The sequence below is a fragment of the Macaca thibetana genome, chromosome 4 (assembly GCF_024542745.1).
Source record: "Macaca thibetana thibetana isolate TM-01 chromosome 4, ASM2454274v1, whole genome shotgun sequence".
NCBI classification, from domain to species: domain Eukaryota; kingdom Metazoa; phylum Chordata; class Mammalia; order Primates; family Cercopithecidae; genus Macaca; species Macaca thibetana.
The window spans coordinates 165,164,540-165,189,973 of NC_065581.1; the positions used below are offsets into that span (position 1 = coordinate 165,164,540).

At 40.0% G+C, this 25,434-nt stretch overlaps 1 protein-coding gene across 5 annotated transcripts in view; it reads left to right on the forward strand.

The window, feature by feature from the left end:
• The window catches only part of CEP43 (centrosomal protein 43), a 42,491-nt gene extending 18,038 nt beyond the window's left edge, over positions 1 to 24,453 (forward strand). For 2 of the 5 annotated variants that reach the window (XM_050787052.1, XM_050787054.1), the window contains 6 exons: positions 6,936 to 7,162; positions 9,379 to 9,491; positions 11,134 to 11,202; positions 16,724 to 16,763; positions 17,972 to 18,068; positions 23,781 to 24,453. In XM_050787052.1, the coding sequence (XP_050643009.1) occupies positions 6,936 to 7,162; positions 9,379 to 9,491; positions 11,134 to 11,202; positions 16,724 to 16,763; positions 17,972 to 18,068; positions 23,781 to 23,855 (621 nt within the window). In that variant the 3' untranslated portion in view covers positions 23,856 to 24,453. Of the gene's footprint in view, positions 1 to 6,935; positions 7,163 to 9,378; positions 9,492 to 11,133; positions 11,203 to 16,723; positions 16,764 to 17,937; positions 18,069 to 23,780 lie in introns of those variants that run through there. The other 3 variants (XM_050787053.1, XM_050787055.1, XM_050787057.1) reach the window with 3 other exon arrangements.
• The last annotated feature ends 981 nt before the right edge of the window (positions 24,454 to 25,434 follow it).

The following is a 25,434-nucleotide window of genomic DNA, read 5'->3' on the forward strand; positions in this document are numbered from 1 at the left end:
GTTGAGTAAGATTTATATTTTTTTGTTTTTAATATTTAGAATTAGTTGCTCTTTATCATTATACTAAATGTAATATGGAAGATCATCCTTTCTTCTGACAAATAGTTTTCAGGTGTCTTTTTCTTTTTAGAGACAAGGTCTCACTCTGTTGCCTAGGCTGGAGTGCATTGGTGTGATCATGGCTCACCACAGTCTTGTCCTCCTGGGGTCAAGTGCCCACTTCAGCCTCTTGGGTAGCTAGGACAACAGGTGCATGCCAGCACACCTGGCTAATTTTTTAAAAAATGTTTTTATGTAGAGGCAGAGGTCTTGCTCTGGTTGCGCATTCTGATCCTCAACTGTGGGTCTCAAGTGATGCTCCTGCCTCAGCCTCCCAAAGTCCTGGGATTACAGGCATGAGCCACCGTGCCTGGCCCAGTTTTCAGGTGTTTTAAAACTCATATGTATTGAGATGCTTTTTCACATCACATGTAGGTTTTGGGGCATATGTTTTTGTATCTTTGGCACTCAACCTCAGGATTTTCCAAACCAGATGTTATCATTCCCTATCACACTCCCACACCATCCTGAATGAATGGATTCTTGGATACATGAATGTTCCCACACTTAGCCCTTCCGTTTCTGCCTGGTCAGCTCTGTAATCCTAACCATTCGAGATTCTAGACTTGACATCTTGGCACCACTTGTTAACTGAACTCCATGAGCTGCTGGTTGGGTAGGGTGGGAGGGCTGAGGATGTAGAAAGTAGAAAAACTATTTATAGGGTCGTCTTTAAGTCTTACTCCTACAGCTAGAAAATCATGGTTCTATTGTGATCTGTAGGAATTACAGATTGTTTATAGATGGAAAGGATAGAGTTTCTCTAGAAGCAGTTGAGTTTTTAGAAAGGTTTGTTTTGTGGTCCTGGAATTTTACAGTATTTACTTTTCTAGGTGAGCAAATTAAACTTTCAAAATATATGTCTGGGAGAATGGCGTAAACCCGGGAGGCGGAGCTTGCAGTGAGCCGAGATCGCGCCACTGCACTCCAGCCTGGGCAACAGAGCGAGACTCCGTCTCAAAAAAAAAAAAAAAAAAAAAAAAAACTGTAGTAAAATTACTTCTCTAAATAATTCATTAGTAAGTCATGGATCAGAAACTGTCGTTGGCAGGGAGGGAGGTGGGAGACAGAGGCATGGGTGGGGAAGAGAATTAAATACAGGCAGTCCTCATATCTGCAGGTTTCACATGCTTTGTTTTCACACCTGCAGATTCAACCATGTGTAGATGGAAAATGGTTAATAATACAAATTTTATTTATTTATTTATTTATATTTATTTTGTTTTTGAGGTGGAGTCTCTCTCTGTTGCCCAGACTGGAGGGCAGTGGCATGATCTCGGCTGGCTGCCAGCTCTGTCTCCCGGGTTCACGCCATTCTCCTGCCTCAGCCTCCGGAGTAGCTGGGACTACAGGCACACGCCACCACGCCCGGCTAATTTTTTGTATTTTTAGTAGAGACGGGGTTTCATTGTGTTAGCCAGGATGGTCTCGATCTCCTGATCCCTCGTGATCCACCTGCCCTGGCCTCCCAAAGTGCTGGGATTACAGGTGTGAGGCCCCGCACCTGGCCAATAATAATACAAATTTTAAAATAATGGTATACAACTGTCTACATAACATTACATTTATTAGGTATTACAAGTAATCTAGAGATGATTTAAAGCATATGGGAGGATGTGTGTAGGCTATATGCAAATACTATAGCATTTTATATGAGGGACTTGAGCATCCTCAGACTTTGGTGTCTGCAGGGGTCCTGGGTACTGAGGGACAACTGTATTGCATGAATTTTTTGAATACTTTTGCAACACCATAGTGTTTCTTTGACTGATGTTTCTCCTACATGAACAGTTTGGAAAAAATTCTTTTTTTTTTTTTTTCAGGTTCTTAAGACAGTCTGGTGATACAATTCAGTTTTTGACTACTGAAAAATTAAGGTTTTTCACTGTGAAACTTCTGTAGTGCTGCCTTTTTGTTAGTCCAGAAATGATTGGCTTCTTTATTATATGAGTGTACTGTTGGGTAATTTAAATATATACTAAAGCTTTCTTATGGCTGCACTGTAATTTCCCATAGGGCTTATTATTAGTCTTGAACTCCAGCCAAGAGAACTTAATGACCATTGTAGTGCTGTGCAATAGGTCCTTCACTTTTATGAAAAGACAAAACTTGTTTTAGTTTTTTGTTAGAAATAAGTTGATTTGTTTCCTAGGGCTGATGTAATTATAAGTACCAATATTGGGTGGCTTAAAACAACACATGTATTGTGTCACAGTTCTGGAGGCTTAAAAATGTGAAATCAAGGTGCCAGGAGGGGCGTGTCTCCTGTTCTAGCTCTGGTGGCTGCTAGACTCACATGCTGTTTGGCTTGTAGATGGATTACTGCAGTCTTTGCCTCCATCTTCACATGGACTTCTCCCTGTGTTTCTCTGTGTCTCTTCCCCCTAACAAGGATACCAGTCATTGGGTTAGGACCTAGGCCCACCCTACTCCTGAATGGGCTCATCTTAACTAAATACATCTGCAGTGACACTTTCCAAATAAGGTCACAGTCTGAAGTACTGGGAGTTAGGGGTTTCAACGTATTTCATTTGTGGGATACAGTTTGACCCATAACTTCTGTGCTTGTCCAGAAAATGAATTCTAAGGCATTGCCATGATGTGTGTGTGTGTGTGTGTGTGTGTGTTTGAGATGGATTCTCTCTCTGTTGCCAGGCTGCAGTGCAGTGGTGCAATCGCGGCTCACTGCAACCTCCAACTTCCTGGTTCAAGCGATTCTCCTGCCTCAGCCTCCTGAGTAGCTGGGATTACAGCAGGTGCCACCACACCCAGCTAATTTTTGTATTTTTAGTAGAGACGGGGTTTCACTGTGTTGGCCAGGATGGTTTCGGATTTCCTGACCTTGTGATCTGCCTACCTCAGCCTCCTAAAGTGCTGGCACTACAGGCATGAGCCACCGGGCCCAGCCAGTGTATATACTTTTTATTTATTTATTTATTTTTATTGATTTATTTTTTTGAGATGGAGTCTCACTCTGTCACCAGGATGGAGTGCAGTGGTGTGATCTCGGCTCACTGCAGCCTCCAACTTCCTGGTTCAAGCGATTCTCCTGCCTCAGCCTCCTGAGTAGCTGGGATTACAGCAGGTGCCACCACACCCAGCTAATTTTTTTTTTTTTTTTTTTTTTTTTTTTTTTTTTTTTTTTTTAGTAGAGACGGGGTTTCACCATGTTGGCCAGGATGGTCTCAATCTATTGACCTCGTGCCCGCCTCGGCCTCCCAAAGTGCTGGGATTACAGGTGTGAGCCGCCATGCCTGGCCTTGTATTTTTAAAATCGTTATTTCTTGTTTTTTAAACAATACTTAACCTTAGTTATTTAGCTTCATTTTGAATCTTCAACTTAGCTAAATCCAGGTGATATAAAACTCAAGTAACTGAAGTTAATGTACATAACATAAGTTCGTCTTAACTCATGATAAGGGTTTTTAAAGCAGATTCCAGGGTATACATACGTATACAGATGGTCCCCAATGTTACAACGGTTTGATTTATGCTTTTTCGACTTTATGATGGTACAAAAGTGATATACATTAAGTAGATACCATGCATTGAGTTTTGATCTTTTCCCAGGACAGTAATTGGTGGTACGATTCTCTCTCGGGGCCGGGCAGTGACCTTGAGCCATGGCTTCCAGTCAGCCACATGGTCATGAATGTCCAACATTTTTTGGATGTTGTGTTTTTGCACTTCATCATGTCTATGAAGTGCCCATTTTTAACTTTGTGATATTTTCACTTGACAGTTTATCAGGTAAGGCCTTTTGTGGTTTGAGCATCTGTGTACACGCATACATCTGCTGTATACTTGGAGGAACCATTGAAACTACTCTCAACGTTTTCAGTTTGGTTTTAATCTGCAAAATGTGTTGATGACAAATATTTCTCCTCTGTGTAGATTTTTTAAGTAGTGAAGTTTATTTGGAATTAAGTTTAGTGAATTCATTAATAACCTAGTTGGGTAATGATCTTTTGGCAAAAATGAGCCATAGTTATAAAGCAGTAACATGTTACTGTGTGATTTAGAACTTGATTTTGAGAGCAGTTCCAAAGCAGATTGTTTCAGAATTTATTTTTACTTCCTGGATTAAGAGAACTATATTTTTAAAACAAAATAATTATGTTATGTTTACAAGTATGTGTTGTGTAATATAGTAATTCTCTGTAAAACTTGTCTTCCTAAAACTGGTCTTTCTGTCCATAGCAGGAATATTGGTCAAACCTGTCAAAAAATAATCATGGATACCTATTAGTTGTTCAGCTTTGATATTAGATAGTTCATTATGTGGATTTAAGTTACGTTGGCAGTGTGAATTCTTGGGGAAATCAGTATAATTATTGTTTCTCATAATGTTGCTTTACATTTACATTTTTCAGTTTCTTTCATGCCAGTTATTCTTTGGTACTTTCTCATGAGTGTTTAGAAGGGGAATCTGTCATGGCCACAGGCTCTGTCATTGTACATATGTTTAAATGTCACATCAGGGTATTTATTTCCAAATGCATATTCTTTTAAATAAATCCATTATTAATGTAAAAATCAGAAATTACAACTGGTGTGAATTACATACTTTTCGATATTTGATAATACCAGGAAAACGTCAAGAAAGTTGTTAGGAAATTTTTGAAAGTTTCTGCCTCTTTGAAAATATGTTGTCTAAAATTATAACTTGGTATTTATTTTTTCAGACATCTCTTTATAATCATTAATTTATATTAATAAAATGGAATGTATAGCTCTCTAGAAGGCACTAAATTTGCACAGCATGTATCTTGCCTACTGTCAACTAGTCAAGACCTCTACCTGGTGTAAAGATGTAAACGTATATCATAAGACGTGCATAATGCATTCTGTCTGTACCCATATGAAAAGTGAAACCATCCTTCAAGAGCATCTTGTTTGATGATGTCTAACCCAAACTTTGGTCACCATGCTTCAGTAGTTACTACTCTTTAATTCTTTCTCAGCCATCCATCCCTTCTTTCTTAACTCCTAGATATAATTTGGTCTGAAAAATACGAATCTAGTTCAATTCTTGAGGAAACTCATGCCTAGGAAATTAATTTACTTAAGATTATATGGGCCGGGCACGGTGGCTCACGGCTCATACCTATAATCCCAGCACTTTGAGAGGCCAAGGCGAGTGAATCACTTGAGGTCAGGAGTTCGAGACCAGCCGGGCCAACACGTCGAAACCCCATTTCTACTAAAAATACAAAAATTAGCCGAGCGTAGTAGCACACGCCTGAAATCCCAGCTACTTAGGAGGCTGAGGCAGGAGAATTGCTTGAACATGGCAGGCAGAGGTTGCAGTTAGCGCATTTAGCCCAGATCGCCCCACTGTACTCTAGCCTGGGTGACAGAGCGAGACTCTGTCTCAAAAAAAAAAAAAAAAAAATTATACGACTGGGTGTAGTTTGTGCCTGTAATCTCATAAACTCAGCTACTTGGGAGACTGAGGCAGGAGGATTGCTTGAGCCCAGGAGTTTTAAGATCAGCCTGGGTGACATAGTGAGACCCTGTTTCTTTAAAAAAAAAAATGCAGTTAATAATTTTGGACTACATTCCAGATTCTTTGTTTCAGTTGAGTGCTTTTTCTAGTACTCCAGGTATTTTACACAATACTGCTCTCTTTAGTACACAAGGCTGATTTTTGGGAAATTGCCATTTTTAACCCATAAAGCCCACAAATTCATTATAATTTAGCCGAATAGCATAAATATTGAGTTAACCTCTGGAATCAGGCTTTGACTTTGATATTGACCTTACCACTTAACTAACTGGAGACTTTGACAAGTGACATAAATGTCTGTCTCTGTGTTTCCTTATTTATATCCACAGAGATAAAGCTATCTCCAGATCATAGGGCCATTTTGAAGATTAAATGAGATAAGGTGAAGCATTTGAATGTTCACCATAAATGTTAGCTGCTTTTTATTATTACTACTTTTTATTATTACTAGCATTATTTATTTTTTCATTATTATTGTTAACATAGACCCGTCTAAGGGCAGAAAGAAATCTGACCAAGAATGGCGTGAAAGTCAGCCGTGAAGGTTAGGACTCCCTGAAAATAAGAAAAGAAAAGTGGTAACATCACTCTATATCCAAGGGCATGGATAAGGATGATTCAGAATTTTTTTTATAACGTTGTGTTAAGATATGTAGAGAAATATACACGTACACACACATAGATATATATGTCCATGGACATCAAAATAAGTATAGGTTAGGAAGTTACCCTGGAAGTCAGAATTGAGATAATTATTTTAATTAGCAAATGTTTATATTTGAGTGGTTGAAGGCAGTGTCTTTCACCTTGATGCCTGTTGTGTTTAGCACTGGATGGAAAATGGCTATTTTTACGAATGACTACTTTAATGCTTGGTTCATTCATATGTAATCTTTCTTTTCTCCTTTAATAGTAGTGGTCTCTCCTGTTTTCAAGTTGAAAAATGTATTAATTTAAGGTAATTTATAAAGCAATGACATATGGAAGAGGAGATGGGAAATTGTTTCTCAATGGGAAAGTGTTTATAAATGGGATAGGTATACTAAAGCTATTTCCATTTAGGGAAAGAGGAAAGGAATGGTATTAATATATTTCTCTAATATTTTTCCACCTTTGAAAGTTTGCCATGTTAGGAATCCTGGGGATGGAGTGATGAATCATGGCATTGGTCTGCAGTTCACACTGCTGGGAGCCGCCCCCCCCCACACACACACAGAGGTTGCACACACACAAACACAGGTTTCCTTATGCTCATGCGACTTCTTTTATTATTTAAAATATCTTAAAGTTTTATCTCACCAAGGAGGCCTTTTCTCTTTCTTTCTAGAAAGCCAACAATGAGGCCAATCAGAGTGATACAAGTGTCTCTCTGTCAGAACCCAAGAGCAAAAGCAGCCTTCACTTACTGTCCCATGAAACAAAGATTGGATCTTTTCTAAGCAACAAAACTTTAGATGGCAAAGACAAAGCCGGCCTTTGTCCAGATGAAGATGATATGGAAGGAGATTCTTTCTTTGATGATCCCATTCCCAAGCCAGAGAAAACTTATGGTTTGTGAGTAAATAGTTTTTGAACTGTGAGACTGGGGGTTTAAAAATAAATGTTTTCATTTTGTAGTTAAAAAATAATGAACTATGGATGGTTTATAATTATTGGATCCATAAATCTGATTATGCATTGTTAATGCCTTTGATGTTGTAAAACAACCCCAGGTTTTAGAAAAACCTAGACATGATTTATTCTAACAGGTAAGTGTAGATTGTCAGCCACTTGCCAGGGCTGTTCCAGGGTGGGGTACAGCAATGATAGAAGAGGAAGACTCCTGCCCTCAGGAAGCTCCCGCTCTGGCAACGGAGTCAGGCAATGAGGGTTATGCTGCGGTGTGTTGGGTGATGAGAGCAGAACAGTGATGGAAGCCGAAGTGTGTGGTCAGGGCAGGTGCATGTCAGCTGTCCAAATTGGAGGGGGCCTCACTTGGAGCTGCCCAGTAAGCAAAGAACTAGAGGAGATGAGGGAGTTGCCATGGGTTGATGGAGCTCTGGGGAGAGGAAACAGCAGACAGCAGGGAGGTGAGTGGGGGCGTAGCAGAGAGAGCAAGATGGGGATCAGATGAGGTGGACTCAGAGATGAGGGGCTGGATGGCTTTCCTTTGAGACTGGAAGCCCTGAGGGTCTTGATCCGGCGTCCATTACAGAAGGATCCCAGGGTTGCTGAGGAAGGTTGGACTTGGAGTTTCCAGGTAGGAGGCCATTAATGATTATTCAGGTGAGAAGTGATAGAAGTGGTGGGGAGAAACAGGTGGGTTTTAGAAGTATTTTGAGGTTAGATGGAAAAGGATTTGCCAGTAAGTGCTAGAGAAAAAAGTAATATCCAGAGTGGCATCATGGTTTTTAGCCTGCAAAACTAGAAGGTTGGAAACCCATTAGATGAAGAATGGCAAGAGGAAGAGTGGATTGCACAGACAGGTGGCATGAAAGCCTGGAGGCCCCTCTCGCTGTGCTAAGTTAGAGAAGATTGCTAGTGGAAATCCGAAGTAGGCGATTGGGTATGTGAGTTGGGATTGGGAGAGGTCTAGGCTGGAGATGTAAATTAGGAGTCTTCAGTTTGTAGATAATGTGGGTGTGGGAGACTACAGAGGATCACCAAGGAAGCAGGTCCTGCACACCCTGAGGCCAGAGTAGGGAGCTGGAAGCAGTGGAGGAGATGGAACCAGGAGAGTGGTGTCTTTGGAGGTGGCGGTAGGGAGGAGTAGCTGTATGATGCCATTGGATTTAGCCATCTGGAGGTCAGTGATGACCTTGACACAGTTTTGTTGGAATGGGGGTGTGAGGCAGGTGAGAGAATTAGAGTACATTCAAGACAGGAAAGGATTGTAGATGACAGATAGTTTTATGATGAGTTGTAAAAGTGTGCAGAGGAACAGGGTGGTGGCTGGAGGGGTAGGATTTAGGGCTGAAAAGCGTGTTTAGGTGGGAGAAAGAACAGCATGTATGCAGACGAGAACTGCTCAGCTTTAAAGATGGAAGAATTAATGATGTAAGGGAGTGAGAGGAGAACTCCTGGAGGGCTGCACAGCAATGGAATCCCATGCAGGGGCTTGTGTTTGCTGGAAAAGTGGAGAGCATGTGGGTCCCGTTGTAGGCAGGGGGTGGATATGATGGTGGCACCTGTGCAAGCTGTCACCGTAGTTCATAGTTGCGTGAGGATGGAGGACGGAGGTTGCGATTTGAAGAGAGCGGAGAAAGTGTGAAATCTTTCTATAACAAAGTAAGGCGAGAAGGGACTGTGGAAACCCGGGGGGTGTTGGGCAGTGTTAAAGGTACCCTTGAGGTTAGTGGTCATGACTTTAAGGGGAGTTCATCAGCATGGCTGTTTGTGGTTTCTGTAAACAATATTTAATCTGTGAGGTGGCACTTATTTGCTAGTAAACTCCTGTATTGTCCCTTGGCTGCATGTCTGGGTGATGGAAAAGGGCTTCTGGAAAAAATCACAGTGCAGAGGTCAATTTAGTTTATAAGATTATCAAACAGAATTCTAAAGAGAGGTGAGCTGATTTCTTACACCCTGGCTGTGCTGATTGTGGTTGATCTGTAGTTTGCACTCCCTTGGTATACTTTATGGTTTTGAATTTTTAAAGTCTATATTCTTGATTTCCAGCCACTGTGCATATAAAGTATCTTTTAAGTTGCTTTTGTTTCAGTGGCAGGATAAAAGTGTTTAGTGGCAGAACATAAGAGCACCACCGATTAACTGTCCTTGTTTCTTGCTAGGAGGAGTGAACCTAGGAAGCAACCAGGAAGCCTGGCCTCGCTCTCGGATGCACCCCCCTTAAAAAGTGGACTCAGCTCCCTGGCGGGGGCCCCTTCCTTAAAAGACTCTGAGAGTAAGTGCCCAAAGATGTGGGCTTGAATACTCGGGATATTTTTTCTCTAATTAAGCACTATATGATTATTGTTGATTTTTTTTTTCCAGGAAAATCACTAAAATAACCTATAATTTTATCACTCAGAAATCTTTCCTGTTAATATTTTGTTACTTCTTATGTGGTCATATTTTATATGTTGTTTTGTATTCTGCCCCTTCCTATACCTACATACCATCGGAATACTTTTTAGTTGATTTTTTAGCTGATTTGCATTATCTATAGAAATATAATTTTTAAATCATCTCTCCTTTTTTGGACATTTACAGTGACTTGAGTCGGATTTGCTTTCAATTAATTTTAAAAAATTTGTTTAGTGATACCACAGTAAGTATCATAAAATGTTAAATAAAAAATTATTCTGCAGATCATTTTCAAGAATGACCTGACATGTCATCGTAAATGCAGCAGAGCTAAAGAGCACTGATTACATGTGGAATAGTCTAGCTCTGGCACTAGTTACTTTCCCACCTCTCCCCACACAGTGATAGGAATTTAAACAGCATAGCCCTGAACAGGTAGGATGGGCAGAGGTCCTTTGGAAACCATATAATAGTAAATGTTGTATTTAATTAGCGTAGTGTTTCAGAGCTTCGTGTACCTCTTTTGGAAAGTTTCCAAAAGTAGATTCACTAGGAATTTGCAGTATGAGTTTTGCATAATTGTCCAGTACTTCCGAATCTTTTTGTATTGCTTGATATACTGTGGACTTCCTAGGGCACATAAGAGAGCCGACCTGTTTCTTCTCTTAAACCAGCCATGTATTTATAAGGTTCGTATCCCTTCCGATTTGCTTCTTTCCTGTGGTTACTGCCACCTTTAAGAAAGGAATCCAGGACATCATGAACGTGTCATTCTGACACTGATTAGAGAATGATCATTTAGAGAGGACGTTGAGAACGAAGGACCAAAAACCAGTGAGGATTGTCACTTTAGTAAATGAAATAGCAGTTGCATTGAAGAAAAATTTAGAAGTTCAAAGGAAAAATAAGATTCATGAAAATAATTAACAGTAGTCTATGAATTCATACCTAACAGGGCTGTTTATGGAAAGTGATGTCTTATAATTAGGCAAAAATATTTTTTGGTGGTTGTGTTCCAATAAAGTAGTATTGTTTATGGTTTAAAAAGGGTTGTAGCCGGGCGCAGTGGCTCACGCCTTTAAACCTAGCACTTTGGGACGCCAAGGCGGGTGGATCACAAGGTCAGGAGTTTGAAACCAGCCTATCTAACATAGGGAAACCCTGTCTCTACTAAAAATACAAAAATTAGTCGGGTGTGGTAGCACGTGCCTGTAGTCCCAGCTACTTAGGAGGCTGAGGCGGGAGAATCGCTTGAACCTGGGAGGCGGAGGTTGCAGTGAGCCGAGGCTGCGCCATTGCACTCCAGCTTGAGTGACAGAGTGAGACTCCGTCTCAAAAAAAGGGTTGTAATGCATAGTTTAAGCATTCATTAATCACAGTTTATTTTTTCCTTAGTTTTAGGTTATTATGCTCCTGTCATAAAGAAGCCCCCATATTGAACAACAACAAAAATTGATGTGGTTTAGAGACTGTTGTATTCTAAAAGTCACTCTAATGCTAGTATTTTTTCCTGTTCACAGGTAAAAGGGGAAATACAGTTTTGAAAGATCTGAAATTGATCAGTGATAAAATTGGATCACTTGGATTAGGTAACTAGATTTCCAGTTTTTGTGTTGATCGTTTTAAAGTGATTATTTTTAGGGTAAGGTTGTAAAAGAAGTGACTCAGTCTGCCTACGCTGAACACCTTCCTGCTGCTGCTCATTCAGCAGGTGTTTGAATGGCTTTTACGTGTTCAGGATTACACCCTATACGAGAGATGGCTACAGCAACAGCCATCATGTCCTCATGAACCTCTGTCTTCATGGAGTTTGAATTCTGGTCAGGAATATGAACATTAAACGGGCATCTACAGATAATTTTGAGTGTAAAAGGGTCAGTATATATTTGTATGGAAATGGCTAGTAGGTTACCTTTGTCCAGTCTTGGCATTCAGGGAAGACCTTTTATAAGAAGTGACTTCTGTGCAGAAGCTTCATGGTTAAGTAGATGTATAAGAGAGAAGGGAAGATATTTCAGTTCAGATAGAAAAATTTGTGCAGAGGCAGAGCCATTTGCTAGATGCTGGTAGTACATGGTCCAGGCCTCAGAGAATTCAGTCTAATGGGGAAACAGGCTTATTGAAAGAAAAATTGTGAGATGTGTTCAGTTCTGTTCTATGGAGCAGAAGTTGGTAAGCCTGCCATGTAAGTACGTTCATTCCTATGGAAGTAAGAGTGTCAGTGTGAACATTACCGAGCCCTGCACCATATGCTGAGAGCACAGTTCTCATTGAGTGTTCTGTTCTGTACAAGACTGTAGCAGGGTGACAGGCATACTTTAGGCAGACTCATTTATGTAAAGGCAAACTTGCTGACCTGAAGGAATCGGTGCAGCCAGCTTCTCGATGGCCACTTCCTATGCTCTCTGTGGATGTGATGGCATCGCTTCCTGGTCTGTAATCACTCACACATGGAAGCATTGGAAGACAGCTGCACAGGCAGGTTGGGGAGAAAGACAGCTGTGTCCCGTGTGCTTTTAAAACCCAGCCCTGTCCGAGGGGCAGCTCCGAGAACGCCCTTCCCTCTTCTGGAGAGACATTTTGGATAGTGCAAAGAACTTGGGCTTGGAGTTGGATGGAAGTGACATCTCAGATGTGGCACTGATTGATGGGTAGCGTAGGGAGATAAACTAAACTGCTACTTCCTCATCTGTTAAGTGGAACTAGTAACATCTGCCTTGTTTTAAAGAATAAATAGGATTTAAATATCTCTTCATATGTAAATTAAAGTACAGTGCCTGGCATGGTAGGTGCCTAGTAAATGTTAGTTTTCTTTTTATGTTACTTTGTTCCCCCATTTGCAGAAGAATAAATGTTCCCTGAGCCGCCTGGATTCTTGTTCACACAGTGCCCTGGAGTCCTGGTAACTGAGTTGCTGGTTGTGCTGCCCTCTGCTCTTTGTGCGTCCTGGTTGCTGGCTGGCCGGCTAGGTGGGCCTGCCCCCTTTCCCTCCCTTGTGCTTTTCCTGTCAGCTGTGGTTGTGGTTGCCATTAGATGTTCTTTTCCACTCGACCTCAATGGCTAACTGCCACTGGAGACTTTACTCCTGACTTCTGCACTGTGATGGCTGCCCTGTCCCCTTTGTGTTCTGTTTTTTTTCACTTTTGTGGTGTTTCACTCGTTGCCAAACCTTTTAGCTTTTTTCTCTTGACTGCTCTATTCTCTTACCAAAGTGAGGGTTTTCCCGCCTGTTTCTGAGTGGGGAGCTGCTGAGAATTCTCATCCTTAGGAGGGAATGTGGTTACTGGGGCTTCAGAGTTGCTGGGTACAGGCAGGAGGGTGGTGTGCTCCTTCACTTCAGTTCTCTCGGGACTTAGGCTTACCTCGGGTTGGAATTGGGGTAGTTACGCAGGTGAGAACTACCAGTTCACTAGCTGGATGTTTGTTATTTAGCTAGGCATTAGGATTCAGTAGAAATAAAGATTTATTTAGTTTTGCAACAATGTTGTGTTCTGTCTGGGTTTTTCACATTTTAAATATACAGTACTCTAGATATTTTGAGTAATACGTAGAGAGATGCTAGTGGACTAGCCTAGGAGAATAATGATGTTAGTGATAAGTGCCTGGTGCTGTACCAAGGAATTATTTTATTTAATTCATATCCTATGAGGTAGGTTTTATTACTATCTCCATTTTTACAGATGAAGAATATAGGTTAAGTAACTTGCCCAAGGTCATGCTGCTTTTGGAGTCCTGCTGCATCACACAGAGCCCTCATCGTTGTGTGTTACTGCCTGTGTGTTATTTAGACAGCACTGAAATAATCATATCAATGGGAACTTAAATTCTGAGTTCCAAAGAAATAATCTACAAATAAAGCTTTAGAGCACAATCTATTTTAGTTTGGCAGACAAATATTAAAAGTGCCCAAATGGAGTGTTTATAGATAGGTACTTTGCATACTTAAAGCAAGAGTTACTAAACTTTTTCTGTAAAGGGCCAAATAGTCTATATTTTAGGCTTTGCTGACGGCATGTACTGTGTCTCATATGGTCTTTTTTTTTTTTTTAAACAATCTTTAAAAATGTAAAAGCCATTCTTAGTTTATAGGCTGAAAAAAAGCAGGTCATCAGCCAGAGGCAAGAATGAAAGTAAGGAAAGCAGAAGGCTGTCAGGAAGTCCGGGCCAAAGATGACTGGGGTAAGGGCAGATAAGACAGAGGGTATGGGATGGGGAGGAGAGACTGTCAAAAAAGGAAGAAAACAAGAATCCTTGGCCTGAGGGCCAAAATTTGCTGACCCTTAAAGTAATGTAGTACAGGTTGAGTATCCCTTAACGCAAATGCTTGGGACCAGAAGTGTTTCGGAATCTGGATTTTTTTGGATTTTGAAATGTTTGCATTTTTCTTACCAGATGAGCCTCCCAAATCCGAAAATCTGAAAGTCTGAAATGCTCCAATGAGCAGTTTCTTTGACCATCACATTGGCACTCGAAAAGTTTTGGATTTCATTCAAGTTTGGATTTCAAATTTTTGCATTTGGGATGCTCAACCTATATGTATTCTGTTAATCATTTTGACACTGGCTTAAATTATTGTTAATACTAAACAATACATAACCAAGAAGTCAGAATCTAATGTGTTATAGCACATTATTCAGTAAATACCTTGTGTTTTGAATTGACTACAAATGCTGGCAGATGGGGAATCCAGTTAGCTTCCTTTAAGTCCACATTGCAGCCACAGCTGTCCTTGCTGTCTCAGCTCAGTGTCCACCTCTGCTCTCCTCACTGGCCTTCATACATAGGAACACCATGATGGGTCCTTGGAGGCTGACATTTTAGTAGCTGCCACTGCTGGTTTTACTTAGCACTTGCAAACCAGCCACATACACGGTTTGTTTAATCAGATTTCCACCTCTCCTACTCGGCCCTGACAGTGCCTAGTTTGCCCTAACAGTGCCTAGTTTCTGTAAAGCACTTGCAGCCCTTTAACCTTTGAGGCTAAGTGGAGACGAGCTCTTAATTCTCAAGAGGAGAGGAAGCTGGAAACGTCCCTCCTGACTGCTTATGGTCAGGGATTTCCAGTTCATTACTGGGTAAGATTTGAGTGTAGCAGTAACAAGGACTCATGTTTTCTTTGTTTGCTGATATTCTCCCCACCCCATATCATCTACCCATCTGTCTTATCTGTGGGACACCTGCCTTGACCCAAGCCTTTACCTCTGTTATCTTTGACCTGGACTTTCTGACAGCCTTCTGCTTTCCTTACTTTCATTGTTGCCTCCTGTAAGCACATTTCTTCTTGCGGTGGTAAGATTATCTCCGGGAAAAGAGAAGTGAGATAGTGCTTCCCTGGACTTTGTCACTCCTGTCTTCCCCCACCCCACCCCAGACGAGCTTCCCTTTGTATCCAGGCTAAGATCCTTATTGCGACCAGCCAAGCTCTCATGATCTGGCTTCTGCCAACCCCTCTGATCGCGACTCCTTTTTTCTCCCTCCACCCATTCTGTTCCCCAAATTCATTGTTTTATGGTTGTGTGGCTTCCTTACTGATAGTTTTTAAATTTTTTTTGAGACGGTATTTTAAAAATTTAAAAATTTAAAATTTAAAAATAAATTTTTAATTTTTGGGTAGATCTTGCAATGCCAGGCTGGTCTCAAACTCCTGGGTGCAAGTGATCCTCCCGCCTTGGCCTCCCAAGTAGCTGGATTACAGACGTGCGTCACTGCTCTGAGCTGCACTGGTGGTTTTTCAAACCACCGCACACTTCCCCACCTCAGGGCTGTCACATGTTTCCTCTTCTTGGAACACACTGTCCCCAATAATTTGTACCTCTGCAACCTAGGTTTCCACTCAGTTGCATCCTTGGAGTTCTTCCCAATTGCACTAGCAGTATTTGGTTTGTTCCACTGTTTCTCTTCACTAGAGTGTTTGCTCCTTGAGATCTGAGATACCATCTTAGTCATTGCTATACCTCTAGGGGACCTAGTCATCACTCATCTGCTTGATAAATTAATCATAAGATTTGACCATAAGAAGTCAAATCATAGATTTGACCTTATCCAACTGTCTGGACAGAGCTTGAATCCCCACAGCAGTCCGACCGATTTAGAGACAGTCCAGCCTTATCTGAGGGAGGATGGAGGACAAGGCCCACAGGATCTTTGAACGGCTCTTTGAAGACCTGTCAGCCAGGTCTTCTTTTTGTGATCCACATCTTCTGCATGTGGCTGTGCATAATTCCCGGGTCTTTCATAGGCCATCCATTCACATTTTAAGTTGGCTCTCATGTGCCTCCAAGTCTGCTTTGAGGCTGACAACCCTTTTTCCTTATCTAGCCCTCAGAAGTCCTAGGAGGGAAGGGCTGCTGATTTGCAGATTTGTGCTTTATAGCCTTAAGTTGATCTTAAGGTGCCCACTCTATCAAAGGCTCGTGGTACACTTTGAGAAACTGGTAACACTGCCTCACCATTCACCATCCCACCTTCATTCAGTTGCCTTTTATTAAGATCTTACTGTGGACCAAGGTCTCTGTTAAGCACACCATGTACCTGAATCCTTGTGTTAACTCTGATTGGTGTGGCTTTGGCTGTACGTCAGAGCTGAGGACATGGCCAAGAAAGGGCACCTTACATTCTCAGGTGGCAGAGCTGTGGAGTGGCAGTTGAGCCCTGCTCTGTCTGACTGAAGGTGCCCTTTTTGCTGTGCTCTGTGGCCTCTTCACACTTCGTGAGTGTTTTTAACTTTTATAACGAAACAATTAGCATGTTGAAAACTCTCAGTAGTTCATCTAGTACTTAGAGGGGATTAATGATGACTTGCTATTGCTATATGCCATTAAGTCAAGGGACCTTATTAGTCGTGAGCGTGCCCCATGTTAATTGCCTTAGAGTACCTGGAGTAAAGATGAGGTGTTAACCACATTTTATAGTCACTTGTAACAGTTTATTATTTCTTAGGTATTTCATTTGTCATTTGTCTTCATATTATATATGCTAAAAATGTTATTTCTAGTTCTGGACTTTTTAAATGATGCAATATAATTAGTTTTTTTAAAGGAAATGTGTGTTTAATAGTAGGTAAATTGTGATGTGTATTAGATATAACATATCTTTTCTTAAACTTATCAGGAACTGGAGAAGATGATGACTATGTGGATGATTTTAACAGGTAAGAAAAACTATTGGGCAAATACATAAATATATACATATTTGTAAACAATTTCCAAACACAAACAAGACAAAATTACATTTGGTGCTTATTTTAGTGTATTTGATTCTGTTGTTCATATTGATTGAAGGTGAAGAAAAGATAGTTAATCCAAAATTAAATATTTGACTTTAGAGCATGTTTTTGATTTTACATTAGAATATAGACACATTATGTTCAGGAAACTTGGTAGTAAGAATGAGATGAAGAGAAACATTGAAGAATTAACTGAGAAGTCATTTAGAAGCAGTACAGTTGCCATGTTGTAAGTGTTGAATTTCTCTTCCTTCCATACCTTTTTGTGGCAGGAATTGCCTCCATTTGACTTGAAATAATGACGCTCTCAAATTAGGTTTTTGAATCAGATCACATTTCTTAATATGTGGTCTGCCCTAGTAAGATTGCCATTCTTTTTATTTTGAGACAGAGTCTCACTCTGTTGCCCAGGTTGGAGTGCAGTGGCGCAATCTGGGCTCACTGCAACCTCCTTCTCCCAAGTTCAAGCCATTCTCCTGCCTCAGCTTCCCATGTAGCTGGGATTATAGGTGCGTGCCACTACGCCTGGCTAATTTTTGTATTTTTAGTAGAGACAGGGTTTTGCCATGTTGGCCAGGCTGGTCTTGAACTCCTGACCTCAAGTGATCCACCCACCTGGGTCTCCCAAAGTGCTGGGATTACAGACAAGAGCCACCATGCCCGTTGATTCCTTTCTTATACACAGAAATATAATATGTAATGTAGAAGTAATATTTGTTGTGGATATGATTCGAAATTTTAAATTAGATGCCTGAGAATTTTATTTAGTTGACAGATTATCTTTCCAATTGGAAGTCTGTATTTTTTATAATTTATTATACAGTTTTTGAGAAAGAGCATGATGTAGTAGATGAAATTGTAAAAATCTGGGTTGGTTTCTTTCTTGCTGTTGTGACCAAAGTCACTGCTTTGAACCTTCATCTCCTCATCTGTTACATTGACTTGACTGCTACTGCCCTTGCCACATTATTTTAAGGGTCAAGCAGGACAATATGTATGAAATTAATTATAGTTAATGTTATATTTTACTTAAAGGATGAAAAGAAATATCTGAATGTTTAAAGAATGGTAGTTAATCTCTTTAAATGTTTATTTTCAGAGTTCTTATTTTTTTTTTCCCCTCCTGAAATTAGTACCAGCCATCGCTCAGAGAAAAGTGAGATAAGTATTGGTGAAGAGATTGAAGAAGACCTTTCTGTGGAAATAGATGACATCAATACCAGTGATAAGGTGTGGTGTTCTGCATATCCCATAGAGCGCTTTTTTTTTTTAACCTATTTGTTGATTTATTGTAAAGCTTCAAAAATTCATACTAATTAGTAGAAAAACAGTTGAAAATTATGAAAAGTCATGACACAGTCCTGGCTCAAGTTTATAAAGAATGTCTTTGATGAATGTGTAAGATTGGTTTTGGTTGTCACTTCCTTTGGTACCCAAGTCTTGCTGCTGAAATACCTGAGGATTATTCCTGGGGTACTGGAATTGCTGTGGATTAAGAGGGATCAGGCTGGGTCAGGCCTGGTGAGAACTGACCACCTGGTATCATAGATGGAAGTCAGTATAGGGTACTGTGATCACAGGATGAAGCTGAGCCTGGAGTGCAGAGAGTGTGGTCATCTTGGCCAGTTGCAACATCTGAACATGCAAGCCACGCTGGGCTAAAAACCACAGGAGACAAGACAGTAGGCCATAAAGTTATGAGTCCATATTTGAGATCCAAACTTGACCTTTTTATGTAGGCAGAGAACAGAAGATCCTTCGATGGTGAGCTGTAGCATTGCAGAGTCACCTGTCAGCACCCACATCAAGCTATCCCCAGCTCAGATGAGTTTACCAGTCAGGTCAGAGGTTGCCATGGCTGGGAGGGGACTTGCTTTCCAGAACGAGGTGGGATTCTCTAAGCGTGTGATCGTCACACAGGGAGAAGGCCTTTGAGAGAGGTAGCGTTTACAATGCAACCACACAATCTAAGTTAGCAACATCTATGTTTGCATTCTTATTCTTTCATATATTTTCTTAGTTAAGCTTTAACCTTTGACCCTCAGTTTCTTTACTTGTAAGGTGGAAGTATTAATACCTATGTGATAGGATTATTTTGAAGGTTAAATGATAATATGTAAAGCACTTCTCTAATTCCTGATGTATTATACCCTTATAGTTATAAATTTAGCTTTCTCTTTTCACCCTGCATCATCCTGAAGAGGCCTGAAAAATGTTGCTTTAAAGTTTATACCAAAGAAACTATAGAAGAATTCTTTAAATGTGAGGTAGAGGACTCGAATAAATGACTGTTAAACTAGGATTTGTGAAATGATGTGGGTTGAAGAGGAGGCGTGGCATCCCTTTGCCATTGAAGGCCTTGCATGGCGTCCAGGAGTCTGGGCTTTGTTAGGCTGCTTCTCACTGGGTCTTACTAACTGGGTTTGGCACATCAATGTTCCTAGAAATTTTCACTTAAAAGCTTAAATTTAGATAATTTTGCCATTTATTAGCAGCCTTTTACATAGAATGGACTTTGACAGTCAGTGTACTTCATTAGGAAGCATTTTCTAAAGCCTTCTGTGCAGAGAATTGATACTGGGCACCTGGGGAACACAAAAGCATTTGTGTTCTTTGCAGTCAGAATACAGCAGACAATTTGGTCACCTTTCAGCCAAGGTGACCAAAACCACTGTCCATTAAGCACCTACTATTTAGAAAGCACAGGGCTGGGGATGTGGGGGTGTGAGGAAGGAGATAGCTCAGTGGAATGGGCCAGTTCTGTAAGTTCATCACATCTGGGTTTGAGTCCTGGAGCTGCTACTTACCACTCACAAATTTGGTCAAGTTGTTTAACTTTTGGGCCCTTGGGTCTCACATCTATTTTGCAAGAGAGATGGTGGTTGTGAAAATTAGAGATAAGCGTGTAAAGCATATAGCTCAGTGCTTAGCAGAATAGGCATTCAATAAATGATATCTAATACTATTATTGATTATAGTCACAATAGACATTTCTGTCATAGGCACAGATACAGACTTCTCCCCTCAAATTTAGGCAGGATCAGAGAGAGAAAAGCCATGTGTACAAACATAGGAAAATCAAGTTTTATAGTGACACTTTTTATAGTAATTACTTTTTATAGTGACAAGTGCCATAAAATGCCAGTCATTCATGGGCTGTGAAAATCAGAAGCAGGAACTAATATTTGATCGGGATTTTGAAAGATGACTGGCTTGGTTCTGTGAGGGCTGAGGAGGAACATGGTAAGCGCCATGAGAACAGAAGGGAGATCCAGGGACATGTCTGTGCCGCCCTGACTGCAGAGCTTCACTGGAGGGCGCTGTGTGAAGAGACAGAATGTTGGGAGGAGCAGGGTTGTTAGAAGGTGACTTTGAACCAGAAATGACAGAGGATGAACTAGCAACAGAGGCCCTGGGGAGGGTAGTCCCTGCACGGGAGCCAGCACGAGCAAAGACATAGGTAGACGTTGGAGGAAGAGTGTCACATGTTTGTAAGGGACAGAACATAAGTGTGCATCCCAGGTTTCTGTTAATGCACAGCAATCTAATTCAGCAAACGTGAACATTTACACTTCATAAAACTTTTCAAAATCTTACAAAAAATTCCTGTCGATTTGTATGAAACTTGCTATCACAGGGATCCTTTATTTCCCTTTCAAGACTCGAAATGTACCTTTTAGATATTTTTATTTTGTGATATAAAATCTATTTTTATAGTTTTGAACTAAGTTGCCCACTTTGAGTTCTTATTCTAAAACTAATGAGGCATGAAAGCCGCCTTTATTAGTTTTTTGTTTTTTGTTTTTTTTTTTTTTGAGACAAGACTCTCACTCTGTTGCCTAGGCTAGAGTGCAATGGCTGGATCTTGGCTCACTGCAGCCTCTGCCTCCTGATCAAGCAATTCTACCTTAGCCTTCTGAGTAGCTAGGACTACAGGCATGTACCACCACGCCTGGCTAGTTTTTGTATTTTTAGTAGAGATGGGGTTTCACCCATGTTAGCCAGGCTGGTCTCAAACTCCTGGCCTCACGTGATCCCCCCGCCTTGGCCTCTCAAAGTGCTGAGATTACAGGCGTGAGTCACCGTACCTGGCGGAAAGGCTTTATTAAATAGCCATTTATTTCTAGTTAGCTTTTGTTCATTCAGTTTTCTTTCTTGGTAACTACTTTAAATGAAGCTGTTCTTCTTGGAAGTTTCTGGTTGTTACTGTGTTCTTTTCTTTGCCTTAAAGCAAAACTAAATTAATGACCTCCAGTAACTGAATTATCTAGATTAAGATCCTTTTCAATCCACGATTTTTCCTGTATTCACTCTTGTCTGTAGCTTAACATTCGTGTTAATACAACACTCAATTACTTTGTAAACGAAATGGAAAACCTTACCGATTTCACTCTGTAACAATGATGGGAGGAGAAAATACAGTTCCAAGGTATCAGAGTGTTTTATAATCTCTCTGCAAGCTTTTCTGACTCTTCAGTTTTTGTGTAAACTGAATTTGAATTGAATGCATAAGAACTGTAATTAAGATTCCTAGTAATTTTCTTTGTGAGATAGTTTTACAGCAAGACTATATTTGGACCAAGAGGAAGGGCAAGGACTTATCTGTTGAAAAGGGTTTTACTTATAACTTAAATTTCTGAATATCTGAAGAATAACAAAATGAGAGGATATGTGAGGGGCAGATTAACAGACAAAAGCATCTCACAGTATATCAGGATGGAACTGTTGCATCTCTGCAAGATGTTCCTATTCTTGTGTGTTATTATCTGGCCCAGGTGTTGGCACACTTGTTCTCTAAAAGGCCACATAGTGAATATTTTAGGCTTTGCAGGCCATAACTACTCCACCCTGCCATTGTATGGAGAAGACAGCCATAGATGATGCCTAAGAGTGTGTGTGTGTGTGTGGCTGTGGCTGTCCCCTGGTCTGTCGCCACAATGATGAGTCTAGGTGGGACTGGAAAGGTTGAGTTCTGTCCTTACTCAGCTGTCAGTGAGACCTGCCTAGCTGTATGTTCAATATTTTGGAGCCTGTATCCTCACCCTTACTTAAGTAAGGTTTTTTCCTTACTTAAGAAATAATGTTTTCTCAGCCTGCATTATGCTTAAATAGCTATTAATATTTCCTTTCTCCATCATCATAAGTTGTTTCTACAAATGAATAGGTATAAGTTGGCTAATAGGTTAACTTTCTAGTTTACAAGTAGTTTAAACAGAAATAAAAATCAGTCATTTCTTACAACACTTTGTGAACCCGGGGCTAGGAGTCTGAGAGTCCATGGGCTGTTCTGTCTGCCTTTCTGTTTTCACTTCAGCCTCCAAAAGGACTCATGATCTGGCTTCAGGTGGCACAGTGTTAAAGTGTGTCACACCATATCGAGCTTGATGTTAGAAACTTAATGTTCTATACCATCATATGAACACGTAAGAAGGGATAGTTTCCAAAGTATACATTTTAGTAACTTTTTGTGAAATTTAATGTGGGTAAATTTTGGTTTTAGAGTTAGCAATTCATAGAGTGATACTGTGAACAGAATCATACATTGGGACTATGCTCAGGTAAAGAAGTTTAATACAATTTTTCACTAATTTGTTTCTTAGATTAAATTGGAATAATGTCTAAGATGTGTTTTATTTTAAATTTTCACTTGAAATATTTGAGAGTAATCATAAAACATTGAACTCAAACGATTGTGCTAACTTATTAGACATGATTTTAGGCAAATCACTTCTCAACACAGGTTTAAATATGAGTTGGTTTATGAAGTATAAAGTAATACTTTAATTACAACAACAGTTTTTTTAATTTTTAGTTTTTTATTTCTTATTTCCATAGGTTTTGGGGGAACAGGTGGTGTTTGGTTGCATGAATAAGTTCTTTAATGGTGATTCGTGAGATTTGGGTGCACCCATCACCCTAGCAGTATACATTGGGCCCAATTTGAGCCTTTTATCCCTAACGCTCCTCCCACTCTTTCCCTGGAGTCCCCAAAGTCCATTGTATCATTATTATGCCATTACATCCTCATAACTTAGCTCCTGCTTATACATGAGAAAATGTGATGTTTGGTTTTCCATTCCTGAGTTACTTCACTTAGAATAATGGTCTCCAATTCCATCCAGGTTGCTGCAAATTCCATTATTTTGTTACTTTTTTTTTTTTTTTTGAGTCAGAGTCTCGCTCTGTCACCCAAGCTGGAGTGCAATGGCATAATTTCAGCTCACTCCAACCTCTGCCTCCCGGGTTCAAGCGATTCTCCCATGTTGAAGCGATTCTCCTGCCTCAGCCTCCCAACTAGCTGGGACTACAGGCACACGCTATATCGTCCGGCTAATTTTTGTGTTTTTGTAGATACAGGGTTTCACCATGTTGCCCAGGCTGGTCTTGAACTCCTGACCTCAGGTGATCTGCCTGCCTCGGCTTCCCAAAGTGTTGGGATTACAGGCATGATCTACCGCACCTGGTCTATTTGTTCCTTTTTATGGCTGAGTAGTATTCCATCGTGTGTATATACCACAATGTCTTTATCTCCACTTGTTGATCAATGGGCATTTGGGCTGGTTTCATGTTTTTGCAATCGCGAATTGTGCTGCTGTAAACATGCGTGTACAAGTATCTTTTTCATATAATGACTTATTTTCTTCTGGGTAGATACCCAGTAGTGGGAATGGTGGATCAAACGGTAGTTCTACTTTTAGTTCTTTAAGGAATCTGCACACTGTTTTCCATAGTGGTTGTACTAGTTTACATTCCCACCAACAGTGTAAAAGTGTTTCCTTTTCACCACATCCTCACCAACATTTATATTATTTTTTGATTTTTTGATTATGGCCATTCTTGCAGGAGTAAGGTGCTATCTCATTGTGGTTTAGATTTTTTAAAATAACTTAAGACTACTCACATTCTGACACTTAATTCTTTTCTTTCTTTTGAACAACGAAGCTTGATGACCTCACACAAGACCTGACTGTATCCCAGCTCAGTGATGTTGCAGATTATCTGGAAGATGTTGCATAGTCACGAAGAAGGAAGTATTCTCATTAACAAGGACAGAGGACTGACCGGTTCCATTTTTTTTTTTTCCCCAGACAATCACTCAGCTGGAATGTCTGCTCTCTATTGGTGCCTTGCATTTCAAAAACATTGCAGATATTTTTTAAAAGTAATTTTCATTTTACTAAACAAAATGCTTCCTATTTGAGCCCATGTGTGAAAGATTTAATATTCTTAATTTAACTACATTTCTTTATGGAAATTGATTATCTACACAGTTTCATTACAGGGAAGGAACCCATGAAAACATCAGTGTTAAGAGCATGATGAAAGGTGTCAATAAAGCCGTAGGATCGCACAACCCTTTGTGTGTGTGGCTGCTGGTACGTGTGGTCTTTGAAAACCTTGGCTTTAGCCCTCTGGAATCAGAGCTTACCCACCATAGTATATTTTGATATTAGGTGGTTCTACACATAGTTGGCAAAATGACTTGGTAAATTTGTAATACTGAAGTATATTAGTATAAGTTAAATTTGATGTGTCAACTTTATTTTGTATTTCCTTCCATTTGGAAGGTTTGTTAGACCATTAAGGTTATATTAAAGTACTCTTGTCTGTGCTATTTAGTTTTGCTTGTTTTAAAGAAATCTAGAAGTGGTTATGAGTTTTAATTCATAGAATTGTCAATAACAGATAACATTTGCAATCGTCATTCCTCCTGTTGTCCATGTAAGCAGCTTTAGTCGTAGGTTCTCTTCATTATAATTTATTATTTGTAAAGATTCCTTGAAACATATTCAGTACCAACATGCATCTGAAACCATTAAGCAGTGCTTTTATTTCAGATCTGTAAGTTAATTGTATTAAAATCCAAATTGGAATGAAATAGTAGTAATGGCCTAAGACCATGTTCAGTTTGACAAGCTTTATATACTGTACATAATTTCATTGTAATCCTTAAAAATAGAGCCAATAATAGAATTTCCGCAGTCTCATTTATACGGTTAAAGCATTATTGCTATTATGTAGGGCACGGACGTTTATAATACCAAAATATTTTAAAATGTGCAAGTAGAAAAAAACAGTAGAAAGTGATGCATGCATATTTATATATAAGTAAAGCTAGGATTATGCTGTTTTTGTACTTTATAATTTCAATTAAGTTGCGACTTTTTACTACAAGTTACCTTTATTAGTAAAAGGAGAAATTAGACCTAATTCATTGGTCTTGGTAAGTGAGCAGACTGCATGACTTGTGCAATGCCAGTTTCTCATTTCATATTAGCCAAATATTATAGAAATTACTCCTTGGGCTCTAACATGTAGAGGAAATGAAAATGTAAGGATTAAGGCTGTGTAACAGAATCTGGCTTTTTAAATTTTAAGTGAAACTGAGCTGTAAACATCAAGAGGAAGTAGGACATAAACTGGGCCAGTACAGCCTGGAAGCCCTGTGTATTTCTGCCCTCTGTCTGTGAGCTGCTATCTCAGTCTCCTTCAGCTCTTCATGTCTTAGTAAACAGCACCATGTGCAGATGTAATCTTGTTGCAGTCCCCCAGTGTGGTTGTTATAAAATGCATTTCCTTGTAAGTCATCTGTGTA